Source organism: Nicotiana attenuata, chromosome 2 (assembly GCF_001879085.1).
Source record: "Nicotiana attenuata strain UT chromosome 2, NIATTr2, whole genome shotgun sequence".
NCBI classification, from domain to species: domain Eukaryota; kingdom Viridiplantae; phylum Streptophyta; class Magnoliopsida; order Solanales; family Solanaceae; genus Nicotiana; species Nicotiana attenuata.
In genome coordinates, this window is record NC_031990.1 from 69,236,648 (window position 1) to 69,251,035 (window position 14,388).

General features: G+C 43.2%; 1 protein-coding gene across 1 annotated transcript; it reads right to left on the reverse strand.

Moving 5' to 3' along the window:
* On the reverse strand, window positions 11,240–11,659 carry LOC109223022 (RNA-directed DNA polymerase homolog; the record flags this gene model as incomplete). The annotated part of the gene is made up of 1 exon (XM_019387284.1): window positions 11,240–11,659. A coding segment is annotated over exon 1 (420 nt), but the record flags the coding sequence as incomplete, so codon positions are not given.

Consider the following 14,388-nt stretch of genomic DNA (forward strand, 5'->3'; position numbering starts at 1 on the left):
AGTTGACCATGATCAACATGTACAAACAACCTCGGATCGGTGTTTTGATGATTCTGGTAGGCTCATATGATATTTTTGGACATGTACACATGTTTGGTTGGGGTCCTGGGTGACCCGAACGTGTTTCGGCGCATTATGTGAAATATTGTGAAAAATGAGTTTTTAAGTTAGAAATCTTGAGTTTTGATAATTGATTCCTGTTATTTGATGTTATTTTGATGTTTTGAGGTAGCGAGCAAGTTTGTAGGACGTTATTACACTTGTGTGCATGTTCGGTTTGGAGACCAAGAGGCTCGGATGAGTTTCAGATGTGTTCGGAGTGTTAGTGAACATTTGATGCTTTGTTTATGGTGTTTCAGGCCTGCAGGTCTCGCAATTGCGATGACCCGTTCACAATTTCGAGTCCCGCTTTTGCAAAGTCGGACTCACAAATGCGATGTCTGGGGAGGGGCTTTGATCTTCGCAAATTCAAAGTGACAGTTGCAAATGCGATTTGAGGGTGTTCGCTTCTGCGATCAGACGGGTCGCAAATGCGACTGAAAGCTCGGCTGGACGGTTTTCGCAATTGTGAAGACTGCCTCGCTTTTGCGAGTAAGGGATCAATCACAAATGCGATCACTTTTTCACAAACGTGATATCACAGGAGTTTGGTAACTGTTCGCTTTTGCGAATATCACAATTGCGAACAAGTGTTCGTAATTGCGACATCTGCAGCTGGGTTAAGGTTTGAAAAATTGGGACTTAGCTCTTTTTACACTATTTTTCAACCCTAGACTCCATAGAGGCAATTTCTTGTGAGTTTTTCTTTCCAAATTCATTGGTAAGCATCTTTAACTAGTTTTGAATTAAATTTAGCTACTTTTTATGAATTTCTAACATCAAATCTATGAATTTCAAGGTAGAAATTAGGAGTTTTGGGTAAAATTTAGGAATTTTATAAAATTGAGATTTAGACCTCAAATTGAGGTCAGATTTTGAAATAAATCACATAACCGAGCTCGGGATATATTGGTAATCGGGTTTTGGTTTGAATCTCGATTTCGACCAAGCGGCCAGTGGTTGACTTTCATTGAATTTTTCAAAATGATCAAAATTGAATCTTTTTCATTCGTGGGTAGTTTCTAAAGCTTATTTTGGATTGTTTGATTAGTAATTGGCTAGATTCGGTTGTTTTGGAGGTTTGTTCGAAAGGCAAAGCCCTGATTGATTGTTGATTTGGTTGCGGAAAGAGGTAAGTGTCATGGTTAACCTTGACTTGAGGGAATTAGGACTTGATTGGTCTATTTCTACACGATTTTATGTGCAAGGCGACGAGTGTACATACGTTGTTATGGGTTAAGCATGTGGGGTGGGATTTTAACTATGTATTTTAATTACAACATGCCTACTTTTAGTCCGTGCTACTATTCATATTGTGCCTTCACTGTCACTTGCCCTGACTTGATAAATACATGTCTTCTTTGTTACATGCCCTCTTTTTCTACTTGTTCCTTGCACCCATGTCTTTACTTGTTGTTCGTTTTTACTTGTTCTATGTTTTTAACTATCTATTTGCCTTTAATTTGCTTCTATTTCGCTCTGGTTTGCTATATTGGTTTGCCTTACAGTATTAACCTGTTTTAGTTCCTTTCTCTTATGATGATAGCTACGCTGTAGTTGTTTGTAGTATTGTTATTAATTTTTGGGATCGGTTGCACGCTGCAACGAATATTGATATTAATGGTTGGGATCGGGTTCTGCGCCACAATAGATAAGATATGTTGATATGTTGTTTGCGATCGGGTTGCATGTCGCAACGGTATTAGTATTGATGTGATATGTGTGGATCGAGCTGCGCGCCGCAACAGAGGAGATATATTATGACTGTTCTTGACTTGTTGTTTCGTATCCATGTTGTATTGTGAATTTGAGCATAGATGATATTCTGGGGCCCTCTGTTTTGTAATTTCTGTTCTGATTTTCATATTAATTCTAGTTTCTCTATTCTGTTATTGTTGTCACTTATATTCATATAGGTTTATAGTGAGTTCCTTGTTATAGCCTTGTCACTACTTCATCTAGGTTAGGCTCGGCACTTACGGATCACATGGGGTCGGTTGTACTCATACTATATTTCTGCACTTCTTGTGCGGATTCTGGTGTTGGTCCCAACCGTGCTAAGCGAAGGTTTTGCTCGGACTTTCCTTACTCGAAGACTTGAGGTAGAGTTTCAAGGCGTTCGCAGACCCTGAAGTCCCTTTCTTGTCTTTTGTACTATTTATTTTTATTTAGAATATTGTATTTTTATTTCAGACCTTGGTTGTAGTATTTTCAGTTGCTCATGAACTTGTGACAGATGATTCGGAGATTAGACTAGACAACGTATTTGGAGATTATTTATATAGTTATTTTGAAGTTTACAACTTTACCTTCTTTTAATCTGCTTTTAAAATATTAGAAAAAAAAGATATTGTAAAGATAATGTTGGTTTGCCTAGCAAGTGGACGTTAGGCGCCATCACGGTCCCGTGGAAGAGATTTTGGGTCGTGACAGTGAGTAACGTATATATTAGGGACGAGCATATATACGGTTACCAATGTTATACCTTGTTTGAGGTAGATTTTTGGCTTTCTATTCCTTGTTTTGATACATGTTCTACTTATAACATATTTTATTTATTTGTATGACTACTTGGACATACTTATTCATATTAAAAATCATGTCTATACTTTTGATTCCTTATTTGGTCATGAGGTCTATTTTGTATGTTGGATGACATGTAATATCGTAGTCATACTATATACACATGCATACATCTCTGCATGTTTATCAATCTTGTTTGTATGCATCACATATACTTAAACTACAAATAGCAGGCGAATGTATAATATATATATATATATATATATATATATATATATATATATATATATATATATATATATATATATATATATATATAAAACTCATGTATGGTATGTGTATAACTATGTATAATTTAAATATATTAACATGGAAAAGTAAATAGTGCATTCAGCCGACTATTTATGTAAAGATCCCGAAGAAGGACTTATTTTCTTTGCTAGTGTATTAGTGGAAAATAGACTTACCCCGTAGATTTATATCATGATGACATGTGTCGTGGGAGTTATTAAGAGAAAAAAGAATGACGTGTTCAGCTGGTATAAACAACACCCACGGGGCTGTTCACGTATATACCGTGCCTATTAGCTTCGGGGTTGAACATAAGAGAATAGTCACTAGACTGATGATTAAAGTCATTAATATCTACTAATATGGAAAGGTTCAGTCAATTCCTGATTACACGCGATTCTCTATCATTATCTCAACTATTACAAATCAATCACGTAATAGGTAATAAATGCGATAAATGACAGTAACGGACAGGCGCTAAACAAGGAAAACGACTACGAGTAGCAGTACTATTTAAACCCCATTTCCATAACATGTATCCCCATAGAAATTTTCACTAAGTCATATTGTTAATCATAGAATTATCTTATTATTCTCTTTTATCAGAAGATTATCTCTTTCCTTCTGGGAATGGCTGTAATCATTAATATAGATTTCTATTTTCTTTATTCTCTCAGTTTATTTCTTTATTATTATTATTATTATTATTATTATTATTGTTATTATTATTATTATTATTCCTTTTTTGCATCAACTATATATGGAGAAGGTGAAGTACATCGGTTGTTAGCAGCCCAAATTATTTACTTAATTACTTTGACTTTAAAAATTATATTTTGGGTTAAATAGTTTGATTCTGTTACCGAGAATCTAATAATCGTTATTGTCAATCATAGAATTCTCTTATTATTCTCTGCTATCAGAAGATTATCTCTTTCCTTCTGGAAAGAGTTGTAATCATCAATAAGAATTTTATTTTCTTTATTCTCTCTTTTTATTATAATAATAATAATAATAATAATAATAATAATAATAATTATTATTATTATTATTATTATTATTATTATTATTATTCCTTTTTCGCATCAATTATATTTGGAAAAGTGAAGTAAATCGGTTGTTAGAAATTCGAATTATTTATTTAATTTCTTTGACTTCAAAAACTACTTTTTGGGTTAAACGGTTTGGTTTCTTTGCCCGGACTCTAACAATTGTTCAACTTTACATTTATATTTTATTTTATCAACAAACTATGTCTGGAAATGTTTAGAATTACTCAGCAGGGGAATGGACAAGAGGGGTCGCCTCCAAGAAATTCACCTATGCATTTTTCACAATGTTTACGTGATAACTCATCAGTCACATCCGTTAATCGCAACATCGAGCAGCGAAATAAAGAACAGTTAGGTTTGCAGGATGAGTTGAAAAAATTCATTGCTCAACAGATTGGAGAGGAATTTCAAGCCGTAACAGGCAATGCACCCAACATAGTTCTAATACGCCCACTACTTAACTACTAAAAAGATAATCCTAATTCAGGGCTAGAATATTCAAGTAGTAGAGAGATTCCAAATAGCTTTGGAGTAGGAGGTTCAGGTATGCCAAATACTTCTGAATTACAAAATTTAGTTCTAACCTTGCAGAAGCAACTCAAGGAACAAAATAAACGGATAGAGCATGCACCACCAGTAATTAAAGGTGTGGATATGGACAAGTATTCATAACAGCCGTGGAAACCAGTGCAACACCGTTACCCATACCTAAGAAGTTCAAGATGCCAGATATTCCTAAGTACCGTGGAACTTCTGATCCTCGAGACCACGCGATCTAACATGAGTCAAAGGCAATGATTTGACTAAGAAAGAGATAGAGTGAGTGCTGGTGAAAAAGTTTAGTGAAACCCATACAAAAGGGGCGCTAACATGGTATTCACTTTTACCTGAAAATTATATTGACTTGTGTGCTGAGCTTGCAGATTCATTTATTAGAGCACATTCAAAAATCCAAAAAGTGGAGAAACGAATGGAGGACATCATTAAAATACAACAAGAAAGTACATAATTACTTGGAGATTTTGTAGATCGCTTCCAACGAGAAATGATATTGCTACCTCCCGTACCTGATAATTGGGCAGTAATAGTTTTGCAAGAAACTTGAATGAGAGAAGTTCAAAAGCTACGAGAAGGTTGAAGGAAAATTTACAAGAATTCCTACCAATTACTTGGAATGATGCTTATAATAGGTACAACATGAATCTTCGAATAGAGGAAGACACGGTATCTTGGCCAAAGGTGGAAGACAGGTTCGGTCCTAGAATATCAGAGTTAGAACAAAGAAATGCAAAAAATAGGTATGAACCATATATGGGACCAGTGAAGCGAGATCACACGCAAAAATCAACATAGGTATGATCTGATCAAAGGTCAAGGCAGAGGGAGGTACGTTCTTCTTCTCGATCTGGAAAGGAACGAGAAACGGTAAGGTACAACAACCAAAGTCCCATAGCAGATTACAATTTAAATGTAAGTACTTCAGAATTGGTAGCGGCGTTAAGAAGCATGGGATATAAGGTACGACGACCAAGAGAAATAAGGCCAGGACAAAGCAAAAGAAGCCATGAGTTTTGGTGTGAATTTCACAATGATCATGGACACAGAACAACAGATTGTAGCCTCTTACAAGGAGAGAGGTAGACTATTTATTGAAGAAAGATTACCTTACTAATTTATTTAGTGAAAAGGGTAAACAAACTTACATGAAAAATAGAGAGGAACCACAAAAGCCATCACCTAAAAGGACATTGAACGTCATTGTAACAACCCACCCGGTTGTTTTGAGTATTTTAGCTCCGATCCCCTATTAATTTCTTCCTCTATGTTATATTTTGGTTATGTGACTTGTCGGGTGTTTTGTTTTGTTTTCGGGGGAATTTCGAAGTGAAATGGGATACTTAGTCCCTAAGTTGGAGCATTACGTTGAAAGAGTTGACCGTAGTTTGATTTTTGTGAGGAAGACTCTAGAATGGATTTTTAACGGTTCCAATAGCTCCGTATGGTAATTTAGACTAAGGAGCATGTCCGGATGTTGATTTGGAGGTCTGTAGGTCATTTCAGCATTGACGAAAGTTAGAAAGCTGAAGGTTTAGAAGGTTTAAGTTTGACCAAGAGTTGATTTTATTGATATCGGGGTGTCACGACCCCAACCCGGTCGTGATGGCGCCCAACACAGTGCTAGGCAAGCCCGACCAATTCAACACTCTCAATCCCTCATATAGAGTTCACTACCAATTAACAGGGTTTAAATACCAAATTAACATGATTATAAATATATAACAGAAGATGAAATGTGCGGAAATTAAGAAATATCACTACAAATCCCACCGATCTGGTGTCACGAGTCAAGAGCCTCTAATACAAGTCTGGGGAAACAGCCTAAACAAAAGATAGTCTAAAATGCGGAAAGTAAAGAGGATAGAGGGAGAAGTCGGGTCTGCGAATGCCAGACAGCTACCTCGATGACTCCGGTGAGATCTGGATAGCAGTAATAGCTCAATCTACGCCTCCGGAATACCTGTATCTGCACGCATGGTGCAGGGAGTAAAGTGAGTACTCCGACTCAATGAGTAATAGCAATAAATAATGACTGACGGAAAGAAATCTCGTAAAAAGCACTAAGCAGTTCTATATCAAAGCAGTAAGAACATTTAAACAGCAACTGAATGAAGAAATCAGGTAAAAATCCTTTAAGCCAGTACTCCACTCATTTACTTCTCATGGTAACCAAAATCATGATTATACCGCTGCGGCCGTGCAGCCCGATCCATATAGTATACTGCTGCGGCGTGCAGCCCAATCCAATAATAATAGTCGACTGCGCTCACTGGGGGTGTGCAGACTCCGGAGGGGCTCCTTCAGCCCAAGCGCTATACTACTGCGGCGTGCAGTCCGATCCATATAAATATACAACTGCGGCGTGCAGCCCGATCTAATAATATACTGCTGCGGCGTGCAGCCCGATCCGTATAAATATATATACTGCTGCGGCGTGCAGCCCGACCCAATACATATCAAATACCCTCACAATGGGGTTCTCAACCCCTCTCAGTTAATATAAACTTAGCCCCTCGGGCATACTAAGATAGGATAGGGACTCCAGCCCACATGTTACGCTCATTTTTGGTTTAGCTATTTAGAGCCAGTTCGTATTTTATTCAACAGTTAGAAACATGACTGAGGGTATGATTTTTAACAAGTAAAGTGGGGTTAATCAGTACAAATGCCCCTAAGGGTTCTACAGGTCGGCACAAGACCCCAAACATGGCAACTAGCCCAAACTATAATTATATTAATTAAGTCTCAGTCAAAAATACAATAAAATCATCAATCGGGATGGACCAAGTCCAAATCCCCAGCAGTAATGGACCCCACGCTCATCCTGCAGCGTGCGTCTCACCTCAACATAGCACTACGTTGTGCAAATCCGGGGTTTCAAACCCTCAGGACATCATTTATAACCATTACTCACCTCAAGCTGGCCAAAGTCCTAGCTCGCTATGCCTTTGCCTCGCAATTCAACCTCCTCGCGCGTCGAATCTGGCCAAAACCACAACGAATACGTTACAATAGGCTAAGGGAATATAACCGAATAGAAAAGACTTGAAAAACATCGAAATTCACGAAGTTGGCAAAACCCGAGCCCCGGGCCCACTTCTCGAAAAATCAGAAAATTAACATCACCGGATTCCTTATCTCGCCACGAGTCTACAAATATCAAATTTACCAAAATTTGAGTCCATTTGACCCCTCAAATTCCATTTTGAAATATCAAGTTCCCAAGCCCTAGCTTTACCCTCTTTTGATGAATTTCCACAAATTTCCATGTAAATTCTACTATTAATTCATGTATTAGGCCAAGGAACTCACCTCCAATCACACCTAGTCGAAATCCCCTTCAAATTCCGTCCAAGAGCTCTCAAGGTCGATCAAAAATGGTGGAAATGGACTTAAGCTCGCGGAACAAAATGAGCCTTAAAACCCTTCTGTGAACAGAGATTTCCACATCTGCGGTTCCTTTACCGCATTTGCGGCCACCGCTTCTGCGGTTATACTCCCGCTTCTGCGGTCCAGTGTCTGCATTTGCGGATTCCGCTTCTGCGAATACCTGTCCGCTCCTGCGGAAATTCCAAGGCTACGCCACTTCGCTTCTGCGACTAATCTGCCGCATCTGCGGTCTCGCAGATGCGACTCCCATTTTGCAACTGCGCTATCTTCCATTCAAGCCAAGCGACCGCACCTGCGACCCTCCTTCCGCACCTGTGCAACCGCATCTGCGGCTCCCTTTCCGCAGATGCAGAAATACCAGAAACCAGACATACCAACAGTCTCATAAGTCCAAAATTCATCCCGATAGCTATCCGAAATCACCCTGAGGCCCCCAGGACCTCAACCAAAAGCGCAGAAATGAACCAACACCTTATTCAAGCTTGCTCGAATCATCAAAACACCACAAATAACACCAAAACCCTCAAACTACACCAAATTCAAGCCTAAGTTCATCCAAATCTTCCGAAACTCGCATTCGAACAAAAACCCAACCAAAACACCTCCGAATGATTTGAGATTTTGCACACACATCCAAAATCGCCTTACGAAGCTACAGCAACTCTCGGACGTCCATTCCGACCCTCGGATCAAAATCTCACCCATCAACCGGAATTCGCCAAAATACTAACTTCGCCAATTCAAGCCTAATTCTACACCGGACCTCCAAAATCGATTCCGATCACTCTCCTAAGTCACAAATCATCCCCCAAAGCTAACCAAATCACCGGAAATCACATCCGAGCCCTCTAACTCACAAGTCAACATACGGTTGACTTTTCCAATACAAACCTTCCTTAAAAAGACTATGTGTCTCATTTTCGTCCAAAACCAATCCAAATCGACTCGTTCACTCAAGACTCTTATAATAAAACATGAGGAAGCAGAAAATGGGGAAAACGGGGCGGTAACTCACGTGACGACGGGCCGGGTCATCACATCCTCCCCAACTAAAACAAACGCTCGTCCTCGAGTGAGTCAAGAAACATACCTGAAGTCTCAAACAGCTGAGGATATCTGCTCTGCATCTCTCGCTCGGTCTCCCAAGTAGCCTCCTCCACGGGCCGACCTCTCCACTGCACCTTTACTGAAGCTATATCCTTTGATCTCAACTTTCGAACCTGACGACCCAAAATAGCCACTGGCTCCAATTCATAGGTCAAATCATCATCCAACTGAACAGTGCTGAAATCCAATACATGAGACGGGTCCCCAACATACTTCCGGAGCATAAAAACATGAAATACCGGATGCACGCCTGACAAGCTGGGTGGCAAGGCAAGCTCATAAGCCACCTCCACAGTCCTCCTAAGTACCTCAAAAGGTCCAATAAATTGCGGACTCAGCTTCCCTTTCTTCCCAAACCGCATAACACCCTTCATGGGTGAAACCTTCAGCAAGACCATCTCACCAACCATATAAGACACATCTCGAACCTTCTGGTCCGCATAACTCTTCTGACGCGATTGTGCTGTACGAAGCCTCTCCTGAATCAGCTTCACCTTCTCCAAGGCATCCTGAACCATCTCTGTCCCCAATAACCTAGCCTCGCCGGGCTCGAACCAACCAACAGGAGATCTACACCGCCTCCCATACAAGGCCTCATACGGAGCCATATGAATGCTCGATTGATAACTGTTGTTGTAGGCAAACTCTGCAAGCGGCAAAAACTCATCCCAAGAACCTCCAAAATCAATAACACAGGCACGCAACATGTCCTCCAGTATCTGAATAGTATGCTCGGACTGCCCGTCCGTCTGAGGATGAAACGCTATGCTCAACTCCACCTGTGTACCCAACTCCCGCTGAAAAGTCCTCCAGAACTGAGAAGTGAACTGAGTACCTCTATCTGAGATAATGGACACTGGAACCCCATGCAATCAGACAATCTCCCGGATAAAGATCCCTGCCAGCCGCTCCGAAGAATAGGTAGTACATACTGGAATGAAGTGCGCGGACTTGGTCAGCCGATCCACAATCACCCAAATCGAATCGAACTTCTTCAAAGTCCGAGGGAGGCCACTCACAAAATCCATAGTAATCCTCTCCCACTTCCACTCTGGAATAATCATCCGCTGAAGCACACCGCCCGGCCTCTGATGCTCGTACTTTACCTGCTGACAGTTGAGACACCGAGCCACAAACCCTACAATATCCTTCTTCATCCTCCTCCACCAATAATGCTGCCTCAAATCCTGATACATCTTCGCGACACCCGGATGAATGGAATACCGCGAGCTGTGGGCCTCCTCCAATATCAACTCCCGAAGCCCATCCACATTGGGCACACAAATCTGGCCCTGCATCCTCAACATGCCATCATCATTAATGGTCACATCCCTGGCATCATCATGCTGAACCCTGTCCTTAAGGACAAGCAAATGAGGATCATCATACTGGCGCTCTCTGATGCGATCATACAAGGAAGACCAAGAAACCAAACAAACCAACACCCGACTAGGCTCCGAAATATCTAATCTCACCATCCGATTGGCCAAAGCCTGAACGTCAACTGCAAAGGGTCTCTCCCCAACTGGAATGTACGCCAAACTCCCCATACTAACCGCCTTTCGGCTCAAAGCATCGACCATTACATTGGCCTTCCCCGGGTGATACAGAATGGTAATATCATAATCCTTGAGTAACTCTAGCCACCTCCGCTGCCTCAAATTGAGATCCTTTTGCTTGAATAGATGCTGAAGACTGCGATGATCGGTGAATACCTGGCAAGATACGCCATACAAGTAGTGCCTCCAAATCTTCAAAGCATGAACTATAGCAGCCAACTCCAAATCATGAACAGGGTAGTTCTTCTCGTGGGGCTTCAACTGGCGAGAAGCATAAGCAATAACTCTACCCTCCTGCATCAACACACATCCGATCCCAACTCTAGAGGCATCAAAATATACAGTGTAAAAACCTGAAGCTGATGGCAAAACCAACACTGGAGCCGTGGTCAAAGCTGTCTTGAGCTTCTGAAAGCTCTCCTCGCACTCGTCTGACCATACAAATGGAGCACCCTTCTGCGTCAACTTGGTCAAGGGCGATGCAATAAAGGAAAATCCCTGAACAAACCGGCGATAATAACCTGCCAACCCAAGGAAGCTACGAATCTTTGTGGCTGAGGTCGGTCTAGGCCAACTTTGCACCGCCTCTATCTTCTTCGGGTCGACCTGAATACCCTCGCTGGACACCACATGCCCCAAGAAAGCCACTGAACTGAGCCAAAACTCACACTTGGAGAACTTTGCATAAAGTTTCTCCTCCCTCAATCTCTGCAATACAACTCGCAAATGTTGCGCGTGCTCCTCCTGACTGCGCGAGTACACTAGAATATCATCAATAAAAACAATGACGAACGAATCCAGATACGGCCGGAACACACTGTTCATCAAATGCATGAACGCTGCTGGGGCATTAGTCAGCCCAAAGGACATAACAAGAAACTCATAGTGCCCATATCTAGTCCTGAAAGCAGTCTTCATAATATCCGAATCCCTGATCTTCAACTGGTGATAGCCCGAACGGAGGTCAATCTTGGAGAACACCCTCGCTCCCTGAAGCTGGTCAAATAAATCATCAATACGAGGCAGGGGGTACTTGTTCTTCACTGTTACTTTGTTCAATTGCCTGTAGTCAATGCACATTCTCATGGTGCCATCTTTCTTCTTCATAAATAGAACCGGTGCACCCCACGGTGACACACTCGGCCGAATGAACCCCTTATCTAGGAGTTCCTTAAGCTAATCCTTTAATTCTTTCAACTCTGCTGGTGCCATACGATATGGTGGAATGGAAATGGGCTGAGTGCCCGGCACCAGGTCAATACCAAAATCAATGTCCCTGTCCGGCGCATGCCCGACAGGTCTGCAGGAAACACATCTGGAAACTCCCTCACAACCGGGACAGAATCAATGCTAGGAGTCTCGGCTCCAACATCTCTCACGAACGCCAAATAGGAAAGGCAACCCTTCCCAACCATACGCTGGGCCTTTAAGAATGAAATCACCCTGCTAGGAACATAGTCAGTCATACCACGCCACTCGATCCTCGGTACACCCGGTATAGCCAGAGTGACTGTCTTAGCATGACAGTCTAGCATAGTATGACACGGAGATAACCAGTCCTTGCCCAAAATAACATCAAAATCTACCATGCTCAATAGCAACAGATCAACTCGGGTCTCCAGACCCCCAATAGTAACCAAACATGACCGGTATACATGGTCTACAACAACCGTATCGCCCACCAGGGTAGATACATGAACAGGTAAGGCAAGACACCCTCGGGTCGTACCCAAATGATGAGCAAAATATGAAGACACATAGGAATAGGTGGAACCGGGATCAAATAAAACTGAGGCATCCCTGTGGGAGACTGAAATAATACCTGTAATAACAGCATCCGAAGCAATAGCATCTATCCTTCCCTGGAGAGCATATAAGTGAGCCTGACCACCGCCCGATCGACCACCACCCTGGGGCGACCCCTGGCTGCCTGACCCTCACCCCTAGCTGGCGGGGCGGGTGCTGAAGAAACTGGACCAGAAGATGAGGGCTGACCCCTCTGCTGAGATGAGCTAGCAGCACGACGAGGACACTCTCTTCGCATATGTCCGAACTCTCCACACTCATAGAAACTCACGGGTGCTGGGAACTGGGACTGAAGGTAACCCCTCGCGCCGGAGTGACTAGCTGATGCACTCGGCCTGGAAGAACCCTGAGCAGATGGAGCATGAGACGAACTCTGTGCTGGAAGAGCGCTGAGAGATGGTTGACTCTGTTGAGAACCCTGATAACCACGACCTGAAGATCCTCCTCGGCACTCGGGTCGAGCTGACTGAGCGGGCCTGAAAGAATGACCCCGACCCTGCTGGAACTGGCCCCTCGATGGAGCGCCACTATAACTACCAGAACCTCGGGCCTCTTGGCCTCCCTCTCATCTCGATCCTGCCGGCGAACCGACTCAATCTCTCGGGCTATATCAACCACCTCCTCGAATGTGGCACCCAGCACTCGCTCCCTAGTCATAAGAACACGAAGAGGGTAGGTGAGACCATCAACAAACCTCCGGATACGCTCACGATCTGTCGGAACCAGCCAAACTGCATGACAAGACAACTCAGAAAAACTCATCTCATAGTGGGACACTGTCATATCTCCCTGCCGTAGCCCCTCAAACTGTCTGCGCAGCTCCTCCCTGCGAGACTGCGGTACATACTTCTCCAAGAAGAGAGTGGAGAACTCCTGCCAAGTCAAAGGTGCTGCACCAGCCGGCCTACGCCGCTCATACGCCTCCCACCAAGGGAAGGCAGCTCCCGTAAACTGAAAGGTAGTAAAAGCCACACCACTGGACTCAAGAATCCCCGTTGTACGGAGCATCCGCTGACATCTGTCGAGAAAACCCTGGGCATCCTCGCCCTCAGCTCCACTAAATGTCGGAGGCTGGAGTCTACCAAACCTCTCGAGGCGACGCTGCTCGTCCTCGGGCATAACTGGAACCCTGAACTCCTGTACTGGTACCACTGGCTGAGCTGGAGGTGCCTCTAGAGTCTGTAGTCCCTGTGCTACCTCTTCAGGTGTGCGAGCAGCGGGGGTCAGATTGCCTCCCCCGGCCTGTGAAGTAGCTGCTGGTGCTGTGGTGGCTGAAACCACCTGAGCCAGGCCCGTGCACACTGTCAAGATCTGAGCTAATGTCTCCTGAAGGCCAGGAATCACTATGGGCACAGCCGGTGCCTGAGCTGGTACTGCTGGAGCCTGATCCGGAACTGGGGCAGCTGGTGGATCAATAGGTGCTGCCCTCGCTGCTCTGCCTCAGCCACGACCACGACCGCGTCCACGGCCTCTGGTGGCCTCAGTAGGTGGCACTGGTGGTCGTCCGTCACGTCCGGTAGCTCGTGTCCTCACCATCTGTGAGAGAATAGAATAAGGAGAAGTTTAGTATTCGGATCAACAAGTTCGCACGACAAGAATTTCAAGAATGTGGAATTTTCCTAAAAGTTCTGCAGCCTCTCGAGGAAAAATACATGCGTCCCCGTACCGTACCGCTCCGTGAGACTCTACTAAAACGGCTCATGACTCGCGAGACCTAGTAACCTAGGCTCTGATACCAACTTGTCACGACCCCAACCCGGTCGTGATGGCGCCCAACACAGTGCTAGGCAAGCCCGACCAATTCAACACTCTCAATCCCTCATATAGAGTTCATTACCAATTAACAGGGTTTAAATACCAAATTAACATGATTATAAATCTGTAACAGAAGATAAAATGTGCGGAAATTAAGAAATATCACTACAAATCCCACCGATCTGGTGTCACGAGTCAAGAGCCTCTAATACAAGTCTGGGGAAACAGCCTAAACAAAAGATAGTCTA